We start from the raw sequence: 24,800 nt of genomic DNA, 5'->3' as shown, positions 1-24,800 counted from the left end.
TAAATAGCAATTACTTGAAAATTTAAAAATAAAAACACAGTGAAGTCTTATTATATCGCTGACTTGTTTGGCTAGTCACAAGTTAACAACTAATAATTTATTTCAATGGCTGATTATTAATGTATTCTAATCTTATGGTAGAAAAAATTCTATATTCACTGTTGTAGTTTTGCCCCGAAATAAACTTGATGATGTTTTAATTGTTTTTTCTTTTCATCCAAACTTGGGCTTATTTTGTGGGCTTAAGTTTAATTTCTAGTGGTCAAAGCCCAATCCGCATATCTATCTCTTTCTTTCTCCCTGCCCCTCCGTCTCGCTGTGTTTTGCCTCTTTGCGGCAGGGACAAACCGTCACCGCCGGGAGCTTCGTTTCTCAAGACATCAACACTTTTTCTCCGTCAATTCATAACTATACCTAACTTAATATTTCTTCCTTTTATTCTGCTTTTCATTCTCAACTCCATCCCAGCTTGTTCCCGCCATTCCTCACCGCCACCAGACGGTGCATATAAACGACAGTATCAATAACACTATGGGAGTAATAAAAGATGGTAAAGTATCGGGGACTATACCTAACAATGAAGCATTCGCAGTTCACTATCCTGGTTATCCATCTTCCATGTCTCGCGCCATCCAAACTCTTGGTGGCCAGGAATCGATTCTCAAGGTATATTTTATTTATTGTGGAGTGGAGTTAGCATTTATTCTTGTTGTAAATTAATTTTGGTGTGGAATTAGCAGGCGCGTAGCTCGCAATCCAATAAATTGGAGCTTTGTTTCCGGCCAGAGGATCCTTACTCACATCCTGCATTAGGAGAGCTTCGTGCCTGTAATAGTTTGTTGCTTAAGATATCTAAAAAGAAGATAAGTTCTTCGCTTAATTCGACTAATGTTGTTAATGATAAACCGGAAACTGAAACACATGTTCAAACAGAGCTTTGTGCTGACATTGTTGCTAGAATTCCAGAGGCTTATCATTTTGAGGGTTAGAATAATGAAATCATTCTCTCTCTCTCTCTCTCTCTCTCTTTAATTTTAGTTCATGTTTGTTTGTTCTTTCTGCTAAGCAAGGAGTAAAGCAACTAAAGCTTGCATCTTTGCATTTTTTTTTTTTTTTTTTTGGTTTTGAAATGTTTGAAGGAATGGTGGACTTCCAGCATGTTGTTGCAGTTCATGCAGATGCTGCCCGAAGAAAAAAGAGTAATTGGACAGAAATGGAGGAGCCAAGCTTTGGTAAAAGCTTTTACTTTTTGATGCTTTTCATATCCAAGTGAAAGAAATTATTTTCTTAGGAGTGAGCTTTTTTTTTTTTTTTGTCCTAAAATTATTTTGGCTACTGTGTTTTACAGAAAAGGCTGGCCTTATGGATTTGGATCAGGAGGATGTGCTGATTCTAGTTCCTCCACGTTTTACAACTAAGGATATGCCAGTGAATTTAGCGTAAGTTCATAATAGCATTTTATATGTTTAACCTGTAGTTTTCTATTTTAATTTTGTATTTGGTATTTTCTGGTCGATTTTTGTAATGGTGCTTTCTTTGTTTTTATTTTGCAATCAATATTTTAAGGTTCCATTGGGATCTCAATTGAATAGAAATTTGCTGAAATATGCCATATCAAGATAAAAGCTGTAGGAAATGATAATATTATTGAACTGAGTTTATCAATTAAACCTATGGGACAATTCTCACAAACTCAGGTGGCCAAGTAGGGGGCAGAATAGAAAGGATTAAAAAGAAACAATTTAATTGTTTGTCAGGAGCTTTCTTATGATGCTTCATATTTTTCTTTCCCTGAAAACTATGAGTTTGATTGTTTCATTCTTTGAACTGGTTGTGATAAATGTTATGCTTCTCAGGTTGAAACCACCACCAATTTCAAGTTCAAAAAAACAAGACGAAGCAGTAGAAAACCATATTGAGGTATTATTTAAATAAATTTAACATTAATGTTGCACCAACTTTTATTGTATCCTGGAAGCTAATATTAAGGTTATAACATTGACTTTAATGGTTAATTTATGGTGTTTCCATAAGAATTCAATTAAGATATATGTATACTCATAGTCTTGAGGATTTCTATGGATATTAATAACATGTATCATTCTCTTTCTAGTAGATTTTTTCAGATCTTCTGGTAACACATTCTGTCTAACTAACAACTTTCTTGCTTTATCTTTTGCAGATGAATCTAGAGCCTGCTCTTGCTATTGATTTTAACATTAAAGATATCCTGATAATTTTGTTTGTGTTATATATTCTTTCTTACCTTTTTGAATGGTTTTTGTTTCAAAAGTAAAATTTATCTGATTTTAGATATTTTCAACGTTGATAACTTGATCCTAGTTTAGGCAATTGCAACATCATATTTCTGCATGGATTTTATGTTCTTACTTCCTCAAACACGAATTATACTGTTATTTAATAGGCCAGATATTAATCTGAATGTCAGGTGCCGTATTGTTACTGTTGTTGTCCTCATTGACCTATTTCATCATTACTTCCAATAGAAGCTCTACACTCTAATGGAACTTGATGCATCTGCTTAGATGCAAAAAGGACTGCCTCCTATTAATCTGATTAAAAAGATTAACAAAGTTGTTTAACAAGATTAACAAGATTCCTTCAGATTTAGTTTCCTTTCATATTTAACAAGCCATAATTGTTTCCTCAGCATTTAATGTAGCATATTGATATTTTACATGATCAAAATCCTGAACAACCATCAATCTTTAGTATGGTATCAGAGAATTTGGTTTCAAACAAGTCAGACTAGTGTAGTTTTTCTTCCTCACTTTTGCATAGGGAGCAAACAAATGTAGCAATTTTAGAAGTGACTGTTGGCTGGTGAATTGTGAGCAGCTTTTGAGAGATAGTGGTACTAGGAATATGCAGCTTGAGAGCTAGAGAAACTTTTTATGTAAAGATGGTGCCCTGTAGAAAATTAGTTATTATTATTATTATTATTATTCTCAAGCAGATGGCAGGGATACTTCTGCGAATACATCCACAATCAAAAGGATTTTTGGTGCTAATAATTCTTTCTCTCATATAGAACCCCTGCATCTGTGCTCCTGCTTTTAATGTATTGGGAGGTTGCCATTTTAGGAGAGCTTTGGACTAGATTAATACCATTGGCCGTCAAAAAAAGGGAATGCCAAAAAGGATATTGTTAGCACCACCACAAGTTAAAATTACTTGAAACACCTATGCTATGAGATTTTGTTCTTTTCAGTTTGTTGCACTTAGCTGTCATACAGATTCCTAAAGAAATAAACTGGAAGGCTTTCATTGGACAAGGCTCAGAGCTGTGGGTATGGCAGATGGCTGTATCTGAGCTGTTTGAGGAGCGGCCTATATGGCCCAAAGGTGCACTGACTGATCGCTTACTTGATAAAAACCTGAAATTTACCCATCAGACGCTCAGAAGGTGTTTTTCCTTCAAATTTGATAGCTTGAATTTTTAATGACCTTCCATCTTTGTAATTAAATTTTTTTTGTCTGATCTTGTAGACTTCTGCTTGCAGTTGCCTACTACTTTTCAGGTGGACCATTTCTCAGATTCTGGATCAGAAAAGGATATGATCCCCGCAAGGATCCTGAGTCTCGCATGTGAGAGCTCTATCCAAAAATATCTGAAATATCTAACTCCCCTTCTATTTGTATTTCTCATAATTCATTGGTCTTAAATTACAAGCACACATGAAAGGATAATACAGTAGTTCACTCATTTCTTTCGGAAATGTGTATCCCCTATTAAATAAGGTGAGGGTTTGCATAGTTTCCTAGGATTCCATTGTTTAAATAGATTCCTTGTATATATTACTTGTGCATTAAGATGGCAGCTGATTGCTAGGAGATACGATAGTGCATAATCAGGTGGCATTGTGCATGGTTTTGAGTAGAGGTATTCATGAACTGCCATAAACTGTCCAAATCAATCTAAAATCGTATTTTTGAAAAAGTTGGTGGCTTGTTGGTCTGGAAAATATAAAAAACTGAAAGGTCGGTTTGGTTTATAATTTTGAAGTCAAAATCTCTCAACTGAACCATGCCATACATATATATCAAATTTTTTTATATGCATTTAGATTAGCCAAATTACTTTGCTTTTTTTTATAAGTCATAAATAACTTATTTCTCATTCAAAATTTTATGTATATCTGACAAATAATTTTAAGTCAACAAGTGTTTTCTTATTCATAAAGCATTATTAGTGTGAGGCTATATTTTATTGTTTTCTTTTTGTAACATTGTTCAAACCATGGGAACCAAACCACATTCATAGATTTGGTGGTTTGAGTACCCTTTATGATTTGATTCTATTTAAATTTTTTATAAACCACCAATACTAGTTTGGTTTGTACAAATCTTCTGAACTGAACGATGAGCACCCCTAATTTTGAGGTGCTTTAGTTGATGTTAAGGTTGTCTGTTTCATGAGAAATTCATACTTTCATGACTTGATTCCACTTCAAGGTGAGTGAAGTTGGAAATTAATTTTTTGAGAAAGAGACTTTGCTTTAAGCTTTCTTGAAATTTAATAAACTCTAATTGTTGCAAACCTTACAGTCCATTCATCTGTTTAAAAAAAAAAAAACCAAAAAAAAAAAAAAAAAGAGGAAAAAGTAATACATAATTACCTGTTTAAAGTAGCCAAATAATTGGATTAACTGATAAACCATGTGTTAGTGTAACCAACTAGGTAGTTTAACGATTATTCTTTGCTTTTTGATTGCCTGAAAATAGGAAAGATTTTTGCCAATTCAGTTAATGAATCCACTGAAAAAAAAAAAATAGAGATTCTATCACAGATTTTTTAATAATAATATGCATGGCATTTCATTTCTGTGCAGAATCTAAGAGCTAATTTCTTCAAACCATTGATATGAATGCATTTTGAGTGAGAAATAACTAAGAAAATGAGTGAATTTTTTGCATGCCATGTTATATTTTAATTTATCTTGGTCTGCTACTGTGCTATCTATTGCAACTAAAACTCAACCTTCGAGTTTTATTTGTAATAAAGTAAGCTCTTTCCCTTAAAAATAATACTGTTTGAGATTTTATTGTTATAAAGGCCATTACTCTTGCTGCTTCTTCAATGATTTTCTTCTTTAGATATGTCGTGGGACGTTAAATTTGATCGTGATTGTAAGTTCTGAATTGATTTGATGTTGATCTTTCTTTTTGTCACTGAAGGATGGTTTTTATGGTTACTTTCATATCCTTCGTCAATATTGCATGAAGTGGGTTCCTTGAGAAGGAGAGTTGAGTTATGGGTTCGTTAAGAAGAGTTGCCTGCTGATATCCTTTAGGGGTTCCTTGCCCTGGGTGTTATAGGTTATGAAAGTGATGGCATATCAGCTAAGCATGAGCATTGTGATTAATCAGCATATGGGCAATAAGAAGGATGTACTTTCCTTCCATCAGCTTAAACATTTCTAAAACTAGAGATTTCCAACATTATGGTGGAGGAAAGATTGTGCTAGGGCTTACTTAAGTTGATAGTAACTTGGATGAACTTGGCGCAGTAAGCATCTTTGCATGGATATATTAACAGCTTATTAAAAATCAGAATAGCTTATTATTGAAAATATGTTGCATTGAGTTATAATGTCATTCATACTTATTGCATATGTACATATGGAAACATGATTTTCTTATTTCTAATGGCTTGTCTAAATCGAAGTGATTTAAGTTCTATAATTTCTTAATTCTTCTCCCTCCACTATTTAATGGCAGATATCAGAGAATCGACTTTCGAGTGCCACCTCCATTAAGAAGTTATTCTGAAGCTAATAATGGGTCAGTATTTTTCAAATGTTATCTTTTATTATGAACATATTTAAATTTTATAATTGCCACTTTTGACTGTTTGAATGTAATTTCATTAGAGGTATCAAAATTGAGAGGAATTTGTGGCCTGTTTTGAAGATAGTTCAAAGCATTCCGCATACATAATATTAGTTATTTAATTGATCAGTCTACTCACACTTGCTCACTGTGTGCCATATGTAAATTCTTAAATGTTTATAGTTTCAGCATAAGATGCTTTCATTTTGAAATGGATTTTTTCTACAGAATATTGCCTTGTGCAAATGTTCCACTTTTTTCTAATGATATACATACCTATCCTGACACCTCCATAAGCAGAGAGCCTTCTTTCACTTGGGTTGCCTTTATGAGAAACTGCAGTGAAGGAAGAACAACAATAACATTGAATAACTTAGAAATAGAGAACTTTGGTGCAAAATAAAGACTTGTGTATGGCTTGCGGCCTGCACCATAATTATGAAGAATATGCTCATTGATTTTGTCTGACCAAAAGCCGTACTACATATGTAAACAAATCCTCATGATGGCCTGAACATGACTTGCAAAATTTTTCCTGTGCCAAGTTTCATCTCAGGCAAAATCCTGATTTTGCGCATTTGAATTCTGCAGCTTGAAGCATAAATGGGAAGATTTGTGCAAATTTCAAGTTTTTCCTCACAAATTCCAGACATCTTTGCAGTTCTGCGAGCTTGATGATGATTACATTCAACAAGAGATAAAAAAGCCTCCAAAGCAGACAACTTGCACTGTAAGTAGCATGTTGGGCTTTGTTGATATGTATGTATTGAAGACTCCTATTTATGTTGGGTTCCAAATATTGTTTGTTACATAGTGCATCACTGCACCAGGCATTGTTGAATGGGATTTTAGATGGCCTCTATGTTCTCCTTCAATAACTGTATGTGATTTTAAAATCACAATGAAGCAGTTCTGTATTGGTTGAAATGTCTGTAAGACTAACTGATGTTACACCCGTTCTGGAATTGTGTAGTGTCTACAATATCCATTAGTCCAACAATTCTTGTTATAACCTTTTTACTCTTTTCTTTTTTCTCAACAACCCACCAAATCTTTCAATCACGTTTTTGTTATTTAATAAGATGTCAGTTGGGATCATGTTGATATATTAAATATTTGAGTTAAACTCTTGATTTTAATGTTGATTTGAGTCATTTTGTAAATTGTGAAGGAAAAAAAATACTGGTACCAGCAGTTGCAATTTGATTTTGTTTGATTCTGTAAACACGGTGATTGATTCCATTATCTAAACCTCTTCATGCACACACATGCATGCCCATATGCGTTTTCATTTATTCTAAAAAAATCACATTCTTCAGTATAATTTTTTATAAAGGTCCAATGACCAAAAATATTCAAACCTCTTTCTACTTGTTAATTTTAGCAAATTCCTTTAATTTTACAATTCGCACCTCAACCTTTGACATTTCAATTTTAGCAATTAGTCGTAGGTCAGTTGGGTGATGATCTGGCACATTGGCTAGTTGCTCTTTATAATGTATTATTCCTGGCCCCTGCAATTGATTAAAAATTCATTAAATGAAATAAAGAGATTTGGCCAGATTGGAAAGTAATAGACCTTATTATTATTTCTTTTCTCCACACAGAACAGCTTGATGTATAAGAAACTTGAAATCAACTAAATATTTTTCAGCAGTGTAGTTCCAATAGATTCTTTGCGTCTGCATGTTTTAAGTTTCTGTCCTCTGTGGTGTGAGAACTGCATGACCTCCATATGTTGAAACTGAATTTTGAATATCTAATTTATTTGTAATGTATATATGTGACTGCTGCTCTCAACTAGATTTTGAGTTTAAGGCTTAGTTGAATAGTAGTGTACCTATATCCAAATATTTGACCATGTTTAGAGCTTGAGCTAATGTTGTTTAGTTGGCAGTATGGTACAGGATGGTTCTTGCAGCACGTGCATGATAGCTTGAGACTTCGTGTAATGATGAGATTCCTATCAGTATACCCAAAATCTGGTGCAGCAAAATTGCTAAAAGCTGCTTCTGAAGATTTTGAAAAGTCGAAGAGGGCATGCATTCATAAAAATATCTTAAAACCTGATCAACAGGAACAACGCCAAATTAATAAAGGTTATTACAGTTGCACAGATGTCGTTATAGAATATTCTTCTTTTATTAAGTATAGTTGTACCAATTCATGTGCCATTTCATACTTTGTGAATAGTCACAAATACATCAAGTATTATGAAAACTCAAAATGTGGGGACAAAATATTATGCATCCTCTCATACTTTTGTTTGCACTTATTGCGTCAAGCATGCATGCACTGGTTTCCTATGTGCTCTCTTCTTCCCTGCCTCTTGTTTTCTTCAGAAAATCATTTCCTTAGTTGAAGAATCTTCCTGCGCTTTCTGTAAAAGATGGTTCAAATTCCCATACTATCAATGCCGTTGATAAAGTACTGCTAGTGGGGTCCACTATTACATTCCTTTTCTGCTTGCTTTCTCAGTTAAAGTGAAATCTTGATAAAATAAATTACAATGCAGAAGTTGATGATGAAGCAAATGAGAAGCAAAACAATATTGATGAAGCTGATGCAGATGACATGGAGGCTGATGATCCCGAAGAGGAATTGGATGCATATGAAGCAATGGATATGGTAATAAAATTGTTTGATATATCATTTTCCTTTTCCCTGTTAACTTATGTTTTGAGTTAAATTCTTTCTGATTGTAGGCTGAGGAGGATGATGAAACCTTTCTGCAAGCAAATTCATGTATCCTTATCATAACAATCCTTTTCTTTTCAGTACTGCACTGTACAAATAAAAAATGATGTTTCCTATAGGCAAGTCAGAGAAATTATATCAAAAAAAGCAACTTGATCATATATTTTTCTATTCAATTTGTTTTTTATCTTCATTTATTATTTCAAGAGCTCATGAAGCACACAATTCTGTCACACTGATTTAGACAGCATGAGAATAGAAGTCTCAGGTGATCAATGATTGCAACAAACCAACCCCACTCCACAACAAAAAGAACCCCCCAAAAGAAATATTTAATTATGTCACTATCTGGATTTTACGTTGAATATCCTTTATCTCTTCGGTCTAGATACGGAGAACAACTCAAAGAGCTATTTGCAAGAGCTCTTTGATAGCTTTCCACCAGCAGATGCTGGTGCTGACAAAATACAAGATGCTGACAGTAGTGATGAAGAGTATCAAATATATGAGCAAGATGATGATTCTGATTATGCTGATGATTATGATGACTGACATGCTCAGTTTGTCTTTCATCTGTATACAGGTCTTTCTCCTTTCTTTTTCTTTTATTCACTCTAAAATTTTCAATTTTTATTTGATGTCCTGTACAAAAATCTGAAGCTTCAAGTTTGAACGTACATGTTCCAGGTCTGCCAAATTCGACTGCATTACAGCAATGTTTCAACTGCTGTCTGAGTACTCTTGTACTCGACTTATCCCCAGACAGCCAGCCAACACGAGACCACTGCATTCTAAAACACTTGGCCACAAGGCAAATTCTCCTGGACTTAAAATAATGAATCATGGCTTTTTTGATACAATAATGAATCATGGGCTTTTTTGATACCTGACATTGGAAGCGACTAGTTGATAGAAATGATGGTGTCCAAGACATGAGATAGCACCACCTGAGGTATGGTCCGAGCATTCTTTATTTATTTATGTATTTATCAAGCCTATAAGCATAAAGATCAAAAGAGAGTTTATGTTTGCCATCTCACCAAACAGATGTGAAAATAGGCACTTTTCAGACTAGAGGTTAGTGCGGCAATGCCTACATGTATATTTATAGAACAGTGACTTTGTCAAGCAAAATTAATCCGGCTGTTTCTGTCTGAGATTTGTTTTTATCAAGTAAATGCTAAATTACGAACTCTCTTTCTTTATTGTTTCTGTCTGAGATTTGTTTTTATCAAGTAAATGCTAAATTACGAACTCTCTTTCTTTATTTTTTGTGCAAACAAATTAACTAATAGCAACTAAGTTTACATGAAATTTTGTGCAATTCTATATCAGTCTTTTATCATCTAGTTTGCCTATTTTTAGAGTGGATAGAAATTTGCATCATTTACTTGGCCTGATGGTGAAAATGAAAGAATGGTGTTGGTAGTTTTACTTCATTACTACCTGAATATAAAATCATATTCTGTATACACCAAAAGCACTGTTCAGAAAATGTCAGCTGTGAATTGTGTTGTGAAAGCGTGGAGATGTTGCTTCAACTGGTCAAGGTGATGGATATATTGCTTACCAATTTGCCATATTTCTTTTTGGATATATTATCATGTCTTTCACTTTCAGTCGCAATCTTTAACTTTCAATAAAAAAATATTCAATCTAATAAATTGATTTCAATATTGGCCTCCAACTCAATTTTTTGTAAACTAAATCGGAATTTACTGATTTTTTTGAAATTAATTGGTTAGGTTTCATTTTTTTTATTAAAAAAAATAAAAGTTACATGCCATAATTTAAGCAATAGGTTGAGTGCTCGATCCGGCGAAAATTTTTTCTAGTTGCGCTTCTTTTTTATAGGACTGACGCAGACTTAAACGGTATTACTCAATAGGCTAAGGATAACCCTGATGTGAGAAAAAAAAAAATCATTTAGCGACTTGAACCGTATCACTTAATGGCCCAAGGATACAAGTTTTTTTTTTTTTTTTTCCGTAATCATTCAAAAAAAAAGTCTTATGAAGAAAATACTAATAAAATGTAGTTTTTTAAAAATATATATATAGAAAATAAGTCAACATTATGAAATTTTAGAAGTAGCCTATGATTGAGAATAACAATCTCACTACATCTTATAAATGTTTGAGGATCCATCTTATATTGTCTTAACTTTCTCATAATCTATTACTCTCTAATTTTGAAATTTATAGATCATTTAGATTGACACAATTTTGAGTGATGACTTTAAATATTTCATGATTTTTCAAATTCCTTTACCTGATTAAGAAAAATTAAGCTAAAAACTACAAATTAATAAATTTTATTATAATTAAGCTATTATCAATGAATTATAAATTATTCCTCGAAAAAAATCAATGAGTTATAAATTTTATCACTAACGTCAATTCCACAATTTTAAAAGAAAGATCTCTTTATAAGTAGAATTTTCTCAATCTCATCTGAAAGAATTTAAACCATTTAATTTTATTCTAAAAATATTTTTAAATTTCATGGATTTCATTTTCCAACATGTAAAATCCTGTACATTTCAGATTCCATCAATCCAAATGAGCATTTAAATTCTTCGTTAAACTCTTTTTGGTCCAATGGCTTTCCACTAACCTCATAAAATGCAAAACATAGAGCCACAAGAGTAGGAATCAAGACACTGCTAAAGCATTCGGTTTACCTGAAATTTAACGTCTCTGCAAATCAATCTAACTTTTTCATTTTCACCACTCATTATCGATCAATAAACTGAGGATGGACTAAGAAATAGAGATTTTACATAGAAAAATTCTGTGCCAACTAATTAGATCAAATGAAGAACATTTGGATATTCAGTGGATTTAGTTAGTGACTATAATGTTTAATGGTTTATATCCTTGGAAATTTACGAAGAAAATCAAGAATTGAAGTTTCTAAATTTACAACAAAGGATTTCAACTTCGAAAATGAAAATTTCTGCATTAACATTGGGGAACTAGCAAGAATAAATTCATCTTATCTTTATTTCATGTGTAAAAATAGTATTTTTAAACGAAAAGATGAAAATCAATAGATCAAATAGTATTTTTAAACGAAAAGATGAAAATCAATAGATCTTTGATTGTATTTTTAAAATAATGCAATATCATTACATTTGAACATACACGAGGAAAGAGTAGATTCTAGTGACAGACCTACCATATATCCCATCTCTTTTTAACACGGAACATTAATGCGGAGGATCTGATATCATCTTGTGGCACTTGCAGCATAAATTGGACTTTCATCTTCATCGGGGCAGTCTTTGCCTTTCCGCTTTCATCTCCAACCTAAAAAATGAAATTGTGCATTATTGAAGTCATGCAACCAAGTTTTTGAACCCATACACGAAAAATGTAGTGACGTATTAATTAAAGGCTCAAAAGGCTGTAATTTTTTTCAATTGCTTCAATTTAAGTAAGCTGAGATGTAACCATGATACTACACCCAGTTTTCATCTAATACCATTTAAATGCAAAGGATGAAAGGTTACATAATTTTAAGATGTTCAACGTTAAAAAAACCTAAAGACCGCACTAAATTTGATCTACAGAAACGAAGAGCTCTAACACTATATTATTGTAGCCCCCACAGAGCAAAATCAATCTAAAAGCAGTCTACTCTATGGTAATTTCCTCCCACTTCAGGGAATACGGGGGAATTTATTCTTCAATGAGTGTTGCACCTTAGCTGCTTTTTAACAAAATTGAAACTGTAGCTAAAAGTGGTTGGATGCTATGGATTAAACAGATGGTTAACATTTAACACAATTGATAATTAGCAATTAATTTTTATAGAGCCAAAAGAAAGAAGTAATGAATAGATAAGACTTACCCAAAGTGATGCCCAACCAAGACGCACATCTGAATCATAACCAGCCTTGAATTTGTAATCTTTGCCATAAGTGTGCTTGTACACGGCACTCCAGTTGTTGGAATCAAGATTGTACCAGTAACTGGATCATATTAATGCACCAAAAAAATTGTGAAACCAAATAAAAATTAGGTGCCTATAAAAAAAATAATACTAGAACCCAAAAAAGAATTTTTACAGCCTATTTGTTATCCTAAGAAACAAGTATTCAAATCATCAATTCCCACAGCAAATCTGCGCTGCTGTAGCATGTTTCTGAAGGTTGTTTCCTTTTCCCTATTTCACAGATTTTTTGACTTCAAGCAAATATCATTCAGAAAAAGGAATGAGGATGACTGCAGTCAACATTCCATTGCATTGCAACCATAGGTCTCACGGGATTCTTACAAGATGACTGTCCAAAATCTTGAGATCTTTGTTGAGACCTACGCCATCTGATACTATAGCATTTATGCTACTTCTACTTTTTTGCATTATCCTAATGTACCCTTCTCAAACACAAATCAAATGCTAGAAATAACATGAGTGCTTGAATGGTAACTTTGAAAATGCAAGGAACGATCACTTCCATCAACAAACTTGAGCCCAAACTTAAATTCCATACTCAAGTTCAACCAACATGGCATTGTATACATCTTGTGAGTTGCTGATTAAACAACCAAGCCTCAGCTGCACCCCCTTGCATCTAGAAGCACGCATTTCAGCATAGTCAAAGCCCCTTTCAAACTTCAGATATTTGAAGCCTACTATTATTGTTGGCATGCCCACAATACTTGGACCACTTAGGTTGGTGAGAATATTGTAGATTTCTTCTAAAGAAAGGTTCAAATTTATTGATAATTATATGATTATAATCCTAAAGTTTCTACTCAGGTATATATTATTGCAACATATAACCCATTTGCTACAAGCCAATTTACTTGGATACAAGTTAAAATTCTAAACCTATTTCCACGCATGATCATACCAGTGAATCGTATGCCTCAAAAAGAGAGATCTCAGCATAATGAGATGGGGAGAAAAAGTCCTCTAACCTCAACTTATTATTAGGACTGAACCGACGCTTGAATGCAAATGATAAAGCATTTGAAGGCAGAGAGATGCTAGGGATAAATGAAAGTGCTTCATCCTGCAAATAGTTGAACACTATCAAATATAAAATCAACAGTAAAACGGCATGTTGTTTAAATCGAATAGGCTGCCATCCTGGCAATCCCAGGAAGGAAATCACCTTGGCAAAAGTTATTTTCATCATTGCTTACATCTTCTCAAATTTTAGTCATTTGTATAATATTATAAATTATATGGTAGCTATATATATATAGGGTAGCCATCAGTCATAAAGGAAAACCAGCAATAATGGGAAAATGCAAATAAGATTGATTAAAATGGTACTGAACCACCTCTAAGAGGAGGTCTTGACTCTTGCGTTCAAATCCCTCACAGTACAAAGAAAAGAAAATCAAAGAAAAAAGAAAATAAAGAAACAGTAGACTGAGATGATATATCATGTAGAAAAAACCACCTTATAGGAGTATCTTAGTTTCAAATCTTCATCATTGAATTGAGCAGTGCAGAGCCCATTCAGTAACTGGCCTTTGACAATTCCACTAACTGACAATGTTCTCTTCACCTCCTCATCTTCTCTCTCCTCAAGCGAAACTTCACCAAGGGGAAATTTCAAGGTTGCTCTTGGCTGCAAAATTAGGATAGTCATAAAGATAAAAATAGGACAGGAGGAAGAGTTTGGAACTAAAACATTTTATCTTTTTTTCATTCACTATCCTGCAATCAATTTCTCAAGAAACTAGCATGTTGCGCCACTAAGAATTAAAGGGAACTTTTATTCATGTTTGAAACCTGCATAGTACAGCTTGGTCAACAAAAAATGAAACATTAGGTGGCTGTCTAAATCTGATACCACACCAACCTGCAGAGCACCCACAAGACTCCAAAAGCCTCAACTGCAAACCTAATATTGTGCAATACTAGCATGCCAAGGATCAAACTTACCAAACCTATTGTTGGAACAGGAGTGGAAAGCTCAAGTGCGTAGCCTGGATCAGCAAGCTTTGCAACCATTGCCAACTCTCCTTGTTGTGCCTGAAGAAAAATTTAAGGCAATTGTCAAAGATATGGATGAGGATGTACAACTTTAACGTAAGGTTTAAATTACATGCATTGCATGTGAGAAACGCATATCAAACCAACAGAATATCGGTATTTTCTGGAACCAAACATCTCAATCATAGAAGAAATACTTAAGAACAGTAATTCAATGAAAATCTCATTATTTAAGCACTAATAAGTTCCCCTGAAATAAAATGAACTACAAATATAAGTGACCCACAAAAAGAAAACAAAAAAAAAATGAAAATTTCCACAAATTATATATCTCATCCATCCAAACTTATATACACCGGCTGTCACGTGTACGAGTAATAAGTAAAAACTACTGCTTCGAGAATCGTTTCTTATAATTATAGCAAGCTTGTGATAACTACGAACACATTTATATTCATCGAACCTTAACCACAAGGAAAGATAATATAAATCTCAATTAAAATCAACACTAAGGACCTTAAAATTGGGTTAAACAAATAATTCTTGACAATTTAATTCACTAATGATGTAGGTAGTTTTAACTCTGGTTCTTTGGATAATCCAAGTATATCAACTAAGAAAATCTATCCCAAATAGTTATCAAATTGGAATCGAAATAACAATCGGTCATTGTTGGTCCCAATTTAGCAGAAACGATACAAATTGTACAATGAAGATACAAATAATGAAATACTTGAACTTAATCAACTTTCAAGCAAAGCTATACTTCAACCAAAAAAATCCAAAACACAGAATTTTATCAAACATTAGAAAAAAGAGCGAAAAATTGGAAAAGGAAGGACCTTCACATCATGAGCAGCCTTGAAATGCAAAGTGGGACCCACATCAAAGGAGCCCTTGATAAGGGCATTTTGATCTTCAAGATCATAGTGAATTGAAAGTAGCTTTGAAGTGAATGCAATTTGGGGCTCCGAGACCTCTCCTTTGTTGTTGTTTTGGAAAGAGAGCTTGAGTTTTGCTAAACTATCAAACAACTTACATGAAACCTTGTGGAGGAATATTGAGCTGTCACTGTCAAACTCCGAGGTCACCCTAACTGATGGTCTATTGAAAAATATTTTCGGCGGCGGTGGCGGAGGTGGTGGCGGTGGAGCTGGTGCTGGTGGATCGGAAGGTAGGATTGTTGGGGCCATGTGAAAAGGTTGAAGTGGAAGCGGAGGCTGAAATGAGAGTAGCGGTGGTGGTGGTGGTGGTGGTTGTGGTGATTCTGACATTGTTTGTTGGATTAGCCGATGGAAAGATTTTTTTTTCTAATTTTGTTTGTTTGTATAGTATGTGTGTGTGTGAGAGAGAGAGAGGGAGGATTTTGGACGGTGTTGAGTTTAAATTGATAATTTTTTATAAAAGATTTTGAGTTCACCAAATATTCAAATTTGGATAGCTCAACAAAAAATTAAAAGAATTTCAAAACTTAGGGAAGGAATAATATTTTGAACTTTGAAAATAGAAAAAGGAAATTGTCTTTTTTTTTTAATTGTTTAAATGCTATATAATATTAATATTTAAAAATGATATTTTCAGTTGTTGTGGTTCTTACTTGTTAGTTGGACAGTTGACAGTGTCACCCATTGGCTTATAAGTAGGGTCAGCATTGGGTTAATTAATTAAAACGAATTAAATTGAATTAGTTTTGGCGGATTCAAATATGTTTTCATATTATTCAAATTCAAAATTAAATAATATAATAATAGGTTCAAATCAAATTAAATAAGTTCGATTATTCAAATTAAATTAGTTATTTTGAATTTAAAATAAATTTAGTTAGTTATATATAATAACTCTTAAAACTCAAAAATTAAATTCTTTACATATCTAAATTTATCACGGAATTTTAAAATAACCATCCGAAATCGATCGAATAGAATCTATTTGATTTGGTTCTTGTTTAAAAATCGAGAATTTCCCATTCTACTTATAACTTTTTTTTTTTTTAAGAGAACAATTTTGCATCTCTACAAATAAATATATAGATGGGTATATTAAGGATATCGATAGCCAAATTTAGATACTTGATTATGTTAAATTTTTTTCGAATTTTAATAATAAAAGAAAATTTTACTTATAAATAAATAAATAAATATATATATATATATATATATATATACATATCTGTCTATTTTAATAATTATACATTATTCTCCATTTGTCTACCTATCTGTCTATAATGCACCAAGAAAAGATATTATTAAATTTAATAATTATAAATTATTCTCTATTTTGATTGACTAATTAAAAAATAATTTTAATTGACTAAAAATAAATAGAAAATTTTTGTATCTATACTATTTATAATGAAAGAATAATGATATTTCCAATAATATAAGATATCTAAAACAACCTTACTCGTGGTTAATTGAAATTTTATATATTTTATTAAAATTATTCTTTAAATAAATACATGTAAATAATTAAGTCTTTTAAATTTTTAAAATTTTAACTTTTTAAATTTATTTTATTAAAATAAATATATGTAAGTTTTAAATTTTTTTTAAATATTTGATTTTATTAATAATGTCATACATTTTATCTTTTAATACCAATATGTAATCTTTTTTAAAATTGACCAACAGACTGCAAACTTTGATCAGTTTTAGGAACATAAAGGAAATCTGAAATAATTCTTATACCTGAAGAAGCTTGCACAAACACCTCCCTTGCCTTAAACATCAAGTCTTCAATTTCCAAGTCTAACCTTTGATGAAAAATTTCTGTCCAAGCCTTTTAAGATCATCAAACTTGTTATCATGTGGTGTTTGCAGCCACTGTCAACTAGCTACACATTTTTGTCTTCTAACAGATACACTGCATTTTTCAATTTCTGTGGCAGGAAATAAATTTTCTTCTTGATGATCTGAGTTTTCAATGGCTTGACCAGGCTGAGCTTCAGGTTGCTTTGCAATCCTTCTTTTATTTTTTCTATCAGCAACTCATATTTTATTTTATTAAATTATAAAAACCAAGAAAAATTTATCAAACCCAAGATGCTAAACCCGAGCCAGTGGGCCTCTCTTATAAACCCAAAACTAAAACTTCTTAGCGTGACCAAATTGGTTACAGTTCTTACAGTGAGCTTCATGTCTGTAACAACAATAATTTTCACTGTAATTTGTTCTTTTACGATAACGGCAAGGTGGATTCTTATCTCTTTTGCCTCTCCTTCTGTCATTTCTTCTATATTTGTTCCTACGGTTATTTGATTGACCTTTTGATCTTTCTTCTTGAACTCTAGTTTTATATAATGCTGCTAGAGTACTTTAACCAGCACTTCCTTCTTTTCTAAAGGCTTTTCTTTGAGTTGAGACACGTCCAAAGTGTCTTCAAGAGAGAATTTTTACTTCAAATTTCTCAAGGAGAGTTACCACTGCTTTCTCCACAATCCTCTTCTCTTCCAATTCTTCTCCTAACAACCTGATTTGATTTACTATCTTCATACTTCTCTCAAAATCATCCTTTGTTTTCTCTGCATCCTTCATCATCAATAGCTTAAATTCTTTCTTTAAATTAAAACCTGCATCGGCCTTGTCTTGTCAGACCCTTGATACTCTGTTTTCAACTTTTCCTAAGCTTCATGAGCAGTTTGACATGCCATGATGCTGGTGAAGATTGAATCTGCAACAGCAGCATGGATGTAGGAGAGAAGCAACATTAGCTCTCATTCTCGGAGCCCAAACATGATAATTCTCACCATTGGATTGAGGAGGTGAAAGGGAAGTGCTGCTGAAAGCCATTGAAAGTGAAGCTAAGACTCAAAGATTGATTGAAACTGGATTGTTTAGTGGATTTCTCTCAAATACTCTCACAGTCCCACAAAATGAAGAATGCTCTGATAATATCATTTGTTGGAAGTTTGAAAAGAAAGGACTGATTTCTTAAAGAAAACTGAGCAATGCGTGAAGGAGAGAAGGTTAACTTCATTCTTATTGAGCTGATATTCAATCATCATTTTAAATAAAAGTTTGTTAACAAACCTCCATAAATCAAGTATGTTTATCTTCCACACTTAAGTATTAAAGAAACCTTCTCCACTCCTTTACAACTAATTCTAAAAATAGAAAGATATGAAGGATTACAAAATAAACTTAACAAAACCTTAAGCAATTTGCATTATCTCATGTATCACTATTTTGTATAGCAACATCAGTAACTTCAACAATTCAGCATAAAGAAAGTTTACAAAAAGCTACCATATAACCGATGCAACGCAAAAATTGGTATCTCTTACATCATAAGCAGACAAACAAGCACTTAGGTTAGTTGAGAAGTCCACAACATTGAAATGCTGGAAACACAAAAAATGAGAATCTATATTAAATACATTCTTATATGAATAGCTATATATCTTGAGATTTGAGTTACAGACATCCTTAGAATCTACTGCACTAGAAACCATGGGGTAGAAAAGATTCCCTTTAACTTCCCCTGCTCTTCTAGCAATCCCTTGATTCAAAACTATTGGAGTGACTTTTCCAAATAAATATATGAGAAAATGGGATTTCCCCACTCAATAATAACATTGAGTCTATAAAAAGAAGATTGTGCATCTAAAAACAGCCTTGACAAAGAATTCAATTTTGATCTCTACATTTCACAAATGCCTTCTCAGCTGATGTGGCATACCTATACCTGAGCAACAATAAGTTCATTCCATGTATCTGGAATGCCAGGTAGACACCAATGCAAGCAATCATTTACACCCGGCGTTGCCTTAACACTGTATCGCGAAATGTGACCCTCATCTCTGAGCTCAGACAAAGAAGTAATATCCAAAAGCTTTATCTTTGTTCCCTTAACAGCATCTGCAACAATTGGATCACTTGATTCTTCCTGCGAGACTACACTCCCATGTGTCAATGGAATGGTATTGTCACAGTTACCCCCAGTGTTCCAGTCTCCATTACGGAAATGTCTTGGTGAGATTGTCCGAAAGAAAGCTTTAAGTCGGGGATGAGATGGAAGTTGTGAATCAAGCCACCTGGCAATACTATGTATTGTAAAATTCTTAGCATTCCCAATATCTAAAAGTTGTCTATCTTCGATAGGCTTTCCATTTGCATACATCACCCAACGGTTTGCTCTAAGCTTCCCTCTGTTCCAGTGATGTCCAGTATTCAGAACTAACACATCAAACTGATGGAGAAATCGTCTCATGAATGCTGGTGCCCGGTCCAAATGCATGGCAACATCAGTGGTAGGGTTTGTGATGTTCAAAGGTTCTAGGTCTGCAAGGCTTGCTGACCAGTAGTATAAAATGGTGGTATTGGTGTTTGAGAATCGAAAAGCCCATCCATCAGGACGGATGGCTCCACGAGGTTTGACAAGACCATATTCAGCTCCAACGTCTTCAACATCTAGCCTCCATTCCCCGCCAGAAGCCATGCACATCATTGATTGAAATTGTTGCCTGCCTAATGAGTCTCCTATAAATGCAATTGTTTTGTCCTGCATTCTGGAAATGTTAAAATAGTTATGAAATTGAACACGCAAAGCTCTGATGTCCAGTTGATGAAAATAGCAAACTCAACAGGGGTATTGTGACTTCCCCCTTTGTCTAGTAAATGCTGTTACTGGTTGTGGTTAGAAGAGGAGATAAAAATAAATGTTTAAAAAAAAAAAAAAAAAAAAAAAAAAAAAAAAAAAAAAAAGAGGAAAAAAAAAAGAGAGAGTACAGGCAAAGCCAACCTTTTCAAGAACTGAGATGCCTCGAACTCTGGCATTTCGCAATTTTCAGGATTCCACCTATATCTCTCATAGGAAAAATCGGTTCTTTGGGTCAGTCTACATGCCCACATTTCTGATAACCATTGTTTACATCCAAACCCAGAATACAAGGGCCTCCTCCTATCTTCCACCCATCTGCCCTTCGCATAATTGCAGGCTGCAAAGATGACATGTAGATTCTTAAAAATATAAACATGCTCAGACAAAACATTGTGATGTGTATATATGAAAATCAAATCGCTTACAGCTTCAGAACAGATTTCCAAATACAGTAAATTACTAAATCTCCTCAATGGTTGGCATATATACACTTTTATCCTCGTTTCAAAATTAGTTTATTGGTTCCCAGAGTTCATTAACAGCTCTACACTTACTAAAAGCTATTTCATTCCCACTTGTTTTCTAACACTTCAAATTCGACAACCCTTAACCCCTACACATTTTAGTAGTGAAGTATGAGGAGTAAAATAAATATTTTTTTTTTAAAAAAAGAACAAGTACTCAGTAATTGAAGGCACAACTAAGCAAGAGCACGCACACGAGAAGAGTGTAGGTGCAATAATGACAGGAAAAGATGGAAAATTAAAAATTAAGAATTTATGTTCATAAAATATTTCAGATATCAAAACTATTTAACCAAATTGACAAAAGTTAACAATCTTAGCATCTCATGAAAATTCTATGTTTTTGCTCAAAACTTGGGGTTTACAAGGATAATTGTGGAGACAGATTACACAATGCTCAGGAAAATGATGGTAGAGGTTGAGGACAAACACAGTTATTGAGTTAAACAAGCATCCTACGTGTTTAATGTTAATCAATGAAAATATATTTTAATGGCACAAAAGGAAGGATTTATTGTGTAAATTTATCACATAATGGAAATTGTTACCATTATATAAAATAAGATACTACCTTTATCTCCATCACTATCTTCTCTCTCAGAAGCCAATGCAGCGGTAAAATTCATTGGTGAAGCAGCAGAGTTTTTCTGTGACCTTTCTATCTCCTCTGAATTAATAGAGTGAGAATATTTTTCTTCAAATTGCTCAATTGAGTTCAGAGATACTGAAGAAGATGAACCTTCTGTGCCATCAAAAAAGAAAATCTAAGCTATCAAAGTCGCAGAAAAGACCAATTGAGTTAAACATCCAATCAATTTTTGTGCGCATAGAAAAAGTATTTGAGAAAGGGAGAGAGTTGAGAAAATCAAATCAACTCTCCCAGATAATAAACTCAAAGCAGCTCAGAGTAGAAGAAATTCTCATACACTTAAAAGAAGAGAGGATCCTAAAACTTGATCTTGAAATAACAAAAAGGAAAAAAACAAATTGGTCAAGTTTGAGAATCTTTAAGTGTTCCCAAATATTTGTATGAATAATAACTATAATTAAATATATAAAGAAATAATAGTTGAAACCAATATTTAGCCCGTACTAAACTAATAGAAGGATAAAAAGCATTATATAACACTAGAAATCAGAATCTACAATCTAAAAAATTAATATGAGTTACAATAAGTCCCCGAAGAAATTCATCATTGAATTACAAGAAATTTCCAATGGGACTCCACAACATCAAAAAGTTTAGGGATTTTCCCTAGCAAGCCTTGGCTTTGAATCCTGTTAGAATTAACACCATTGTATAGCTCATTTATCGCTTCCAATATGCCAAAGAAAATTGTTATGTCCATTACTTTTGTCACTCAAGCATGTACAAATGGACCAGTCTTCCATGCTAATGCAATGTTGCTATAAAATCCTATAGGAGGATAGATAAATTAACAATAAGCGGCATAAACATTGATGGAGTGACTCAAAAATCAACATCCACATAGAGCATAAGATTCTTCTGACAGTTAGACGTGTTGGCAAATGATGTTAGGGTTATCAATGATGGCATGTTGTTTTGTCAATTTTCTTTTGAATGTGGAAAGTTAGGAAATGTTATAAACTGGCACATGAGCTTGCTTAATATAGTCTAACCATTCATGATGAAGAAATCTGGGTCGAAGAAGTCCTTATGAATTAGATCATCCTGAAACTGCAGAGGTATGTTCTGCAGCTTCATTTTCTTAATAATATTTCTGTGATTTCATCCACAGAAAAAAAAAATCATAGATTCTCAAACACACTCCAACTTCCAAAAGAAAAACACACTCTCAAATACAAGGAAAGAGAAGAGATGTATTGTAAAACTTTTAACCAAAAACAAAAGTGTCAAAGTATCTTTTTTTTTTCATTAAAAAAATAATCAAATCAATTTAAATGTATACAATAATCTCAAATAAAAAAAAAATCAAATCAATACAAAATTATTCATAGAAAATACAATATCAGAAAAAGATAAATGAAGAAATCACTAATATAATCCAATACTTAAATCCAAGTTTTGTGAAACTCCACATGGACTTTCTTTCTAAGCCCTGGATGAAATGTAGAGTGCAACTCTAAATATTGTCTTTGAAATTTATATGTTCTGCGGTATTTATTGCCTGTATCTAAATCATAATGCAAAAACAGAATTTTAAGAATCTACTGCACTGTCAATCAAAATTGTCCATATCTGTAGCTCCACATAATTTAAATAAAACCTAAATAATGTATCTCAGCTTATATTCTATGCCAGGCCAGCATAATCAACAAAAGTTGACACAAGCTAATTGAAAAAACTAACTTGCTATCTAGCTTGTCCTTAGTTCAATTATATTCCATATATAGATTTTTACATAACATAAGAGAAATTATATCATATAATAAATGTGTAAATTCAGTGCTTACATATTTTTACTTGAAGATATTGGCATATTAGAGAACAAAAAAACTGAGAAGATTATGGTAAGAGTTAACATGTCTCTGACTAAATACATACTTCACAGGCATTCAAAAAAAAAATCTGAACTCAACTAGAAAACCTTACTGGATTTCACCGTGCATGGTTTCTACGTTTCCAAAAAGTTATAAAAGTAAAATTAAAGTTTGTGAATCAATTGATGTAGCTAGCTGACCATAATGCTAATTAAATTGTAATGAAAATGAGAGATTGTGAAATGGAGAACAAAGAGACAAAAGATTAACCAAAGAGGCTGAATTTTTGGCTTACACACCAGGGAAAAGAACTACCACTAAACTTGATCTTTTTACTCAAGAAATATGCTTCTTGGAAAAAACAAAGATTCCAAAACTGACTATCAAAACTAAACTCTAACATATAAAGATAATTATCTCAATTCTTCGGATTTGAACATTCTAAATTAAGATTAAAATTTTCCCTGCTGCATCATTTACTTTGTCACAAACTATGCCCCCAAGAAAAGTACTGTACAAAGTAGCTAATCAAACATAAAATAAAAGTAGTGGAAAAAGAAACAAGTTCAAAAGTAACAATTGCTTAATTCAACCAGTTGATTGTTCTGTGTCCAGCACCGGGTTCAGTTATACAGCTATTATATCACATTCTCTTAGTATTTTCATATGTTAAGCATTCATACTTCTAGTGCACACAAACACACACCTTTCTTTTTCCCTATCAACACCTTCAATACAAAACAATGCTCCTTCCAATAAGAAACTACTTAATTATGGAGCATTCACGACTAAATTTAAAAAAGAAAAAAAAAAGGAGTAATTAGGCATTACAATAGAAAAGCAAACCTGCAGGAAAGCTGAACTGCTCTTGTGCTGATTGCAGAGTAGTAACAAAAGGATTCTTCTCCCAAACCCAAAGAAATATTGTTGTAAAAGTAAGAGCAAGCAAAGTAACAGAAAGATGTCTCCCTCTCAATCTAAAACTATTTGCTCCTTTCATTTTCTACTCAGATCCCTCAAACTTCAATATCTGAAATGCAAAACAAAAATAAAATTAAATAAATGAAAATTTTCCAATTAAGAGATCGAAACTCAAATTCAACAAAAATTATAGATTCATTAAAAATTAAAGGAAAACGTACAAGCATTTGAAACTAGATTTGCGCATTGCTGTGATTTTGAAAATGGCGGATCGAAGATGGAATGAGGAAGATGATGCTGTTGATAGGTGATCGTAATGTTGAGAATCTAGACGAAAGCGCGTGAGTCGGCGTAAGATGGGCTGTATGTTGAGCTGACGGTTAAAGGAAAAACGGAAAAATGGTTAGCAGCGGATTTGAATGTTAAGAGACTCAATCTGAACCGTAAAAATTGGGATTTGTTAGCATAAAAATCGAAAAATATAGGAAAAGCAATGATTGTGAGACTGCGAGAGTGATAGTTTAGCTAAAACAGCTAAAAGCAAGATTATGATTGTTCGATTTTTGTTTTATATTATTAAAACTTATTAAAGACCGACACTTTTCCTACAGATAGCGTAAAGTGTGTGAGGCTGGTCCGCTACATCATACTTGTAACCGGGCTTTTACTTGTTTAATAACATGCAAGATATATATTTACACATGCATTTCTACCGTTTGGCTTTCCAAATAAAAATATTTGTTTAAATAAATTTGTGAAAAGTATTATAATGAAAGATGGTGAATT

At 33.0% G+C, this 24,800-nt stretch overlaps 3 protein-coding genes across 6 annotated transcripts; 1 reads left to right on the top strand and 2 right to left on the bottom strand.

Moving 5' to 3' along the window:
* The first annotated feature begins 303 nt into the window (after positions 1-303).
* Positions 304-9,755, top strand: LOC105641886 (uncharacterized). Of its 4 annotated transcripts, none has more exons than XM_089721904.1 (15): positions 304-666; positions 738-984; positions 1,140-1,232; positions 1,349-1,439; positions 1,857-1,920; positions 2,183-2,226; positions 3,257-3,427; positions 3,511-3,609; positions 5,743-5,805; positions 6,445-6,583; positions 7,751-7,952; positions 8,372-8,481; positions 8,559-8,598; positions 8,939-9,133; positions 9,238-9,755. In XM_089721904.1, exons 1-14 carry the CDS (start codon positions 532-534, stop codon positions 9,100-9,102), a joined length of 1,662 nt encoding a protein of 553 aa, XP_089578030.1. In that variant the 5' UTR covers positions 304-531; the 3' UTR covers positions 9,103-9,133; positions 9,238-9,755. The 4 variants fall into 4 exon arrangements, with proteins under 4 accessions (XP_089578030.1, XP_089578029.1, XP_089578031.1 ...); XM_089721903.1 differs by having other exon boundaries at positions 306-666; positions 741-984; positions 8,369-8,481; XM_089721905.1 differs by having other exon boundaries at positions 306-666; positions 741-984; positions 2,183-2,247; positions 3,233-3,427; positions 8,369-8,481.
* Positions 9,756-11,632: 1,877 nt separating this feature from the next.
* Positions 11,633-15,948, bottom strand: OEP37 (chloroplast outer envelope protein 37). Its single transcript, XM_012226533.4, has 6 exons — positions 15,351-15,948; positions 14,458-14,547; positions 13,970-14,140; positions 13,479-13,573; positions 12,406-12,526; positions 11,633-11,861 (listed from the first exon to the last, which is right to left on the bottom strand). The coding sequence occupies exons 1-6, from the start codon at positions 15,780-15,782 to the stop codon at positions 11,727-11,729; spliced, it is 1,044 nt and encodes a 347-aa protein (XP_012081923.1). The 5' UTR covers positions 15,783-15,948; the 3' UTR covers positions 11,633-11,726.
* A 2,897-nt stretch (positions 15,949-18,845) lies between these two features.
* Positions 18,846-24,564, bottom strand: TBL14 (TRICHOME BIREFRINGENCE-LIKE 14). Its single transcript, XM_012226532.4, has 5 exons — positions 24,236-24,564; positions 23,940-24,123; positions 21,202-21,372; positions 20,248-20,443; positions 18,846-20,014 (listed from the first exon to the last, which is right to left on the bottom strand). Exons 2-5 carry the CDS (start codon positions 24,091-24,093, stop codon positions 19,186-19,188), a joined length of 1,350 nt encoding a protein of 449 aa, XP_012081922.1. The 5' UTR covers positions 24,094-24,123; positions 24,236-24,564; the 3' UTR covers positions 18,846-19,185.
* Positions 24,565-24,800: the final 236 nt, after the last annotated feature.

Source organism: Jatropha curcas, chromosome 5 (genome assembly GCF_041381405.1).
Source record: "Jatropha curcas cultivar XTBG-Jc1 chromosome 5, XTBG_Jcur_1.0, whole genome shotgun sequence".
NCBI lineage: Eukaryota > Viridiplantae > Streptophyta > Magnoliopsida > Malpighiales > Euphorbiaceae > Jatropha > Jatropha curcas.
This window is presented reverse-complemented; position numbering and strand designations above follow the sequence as displayed.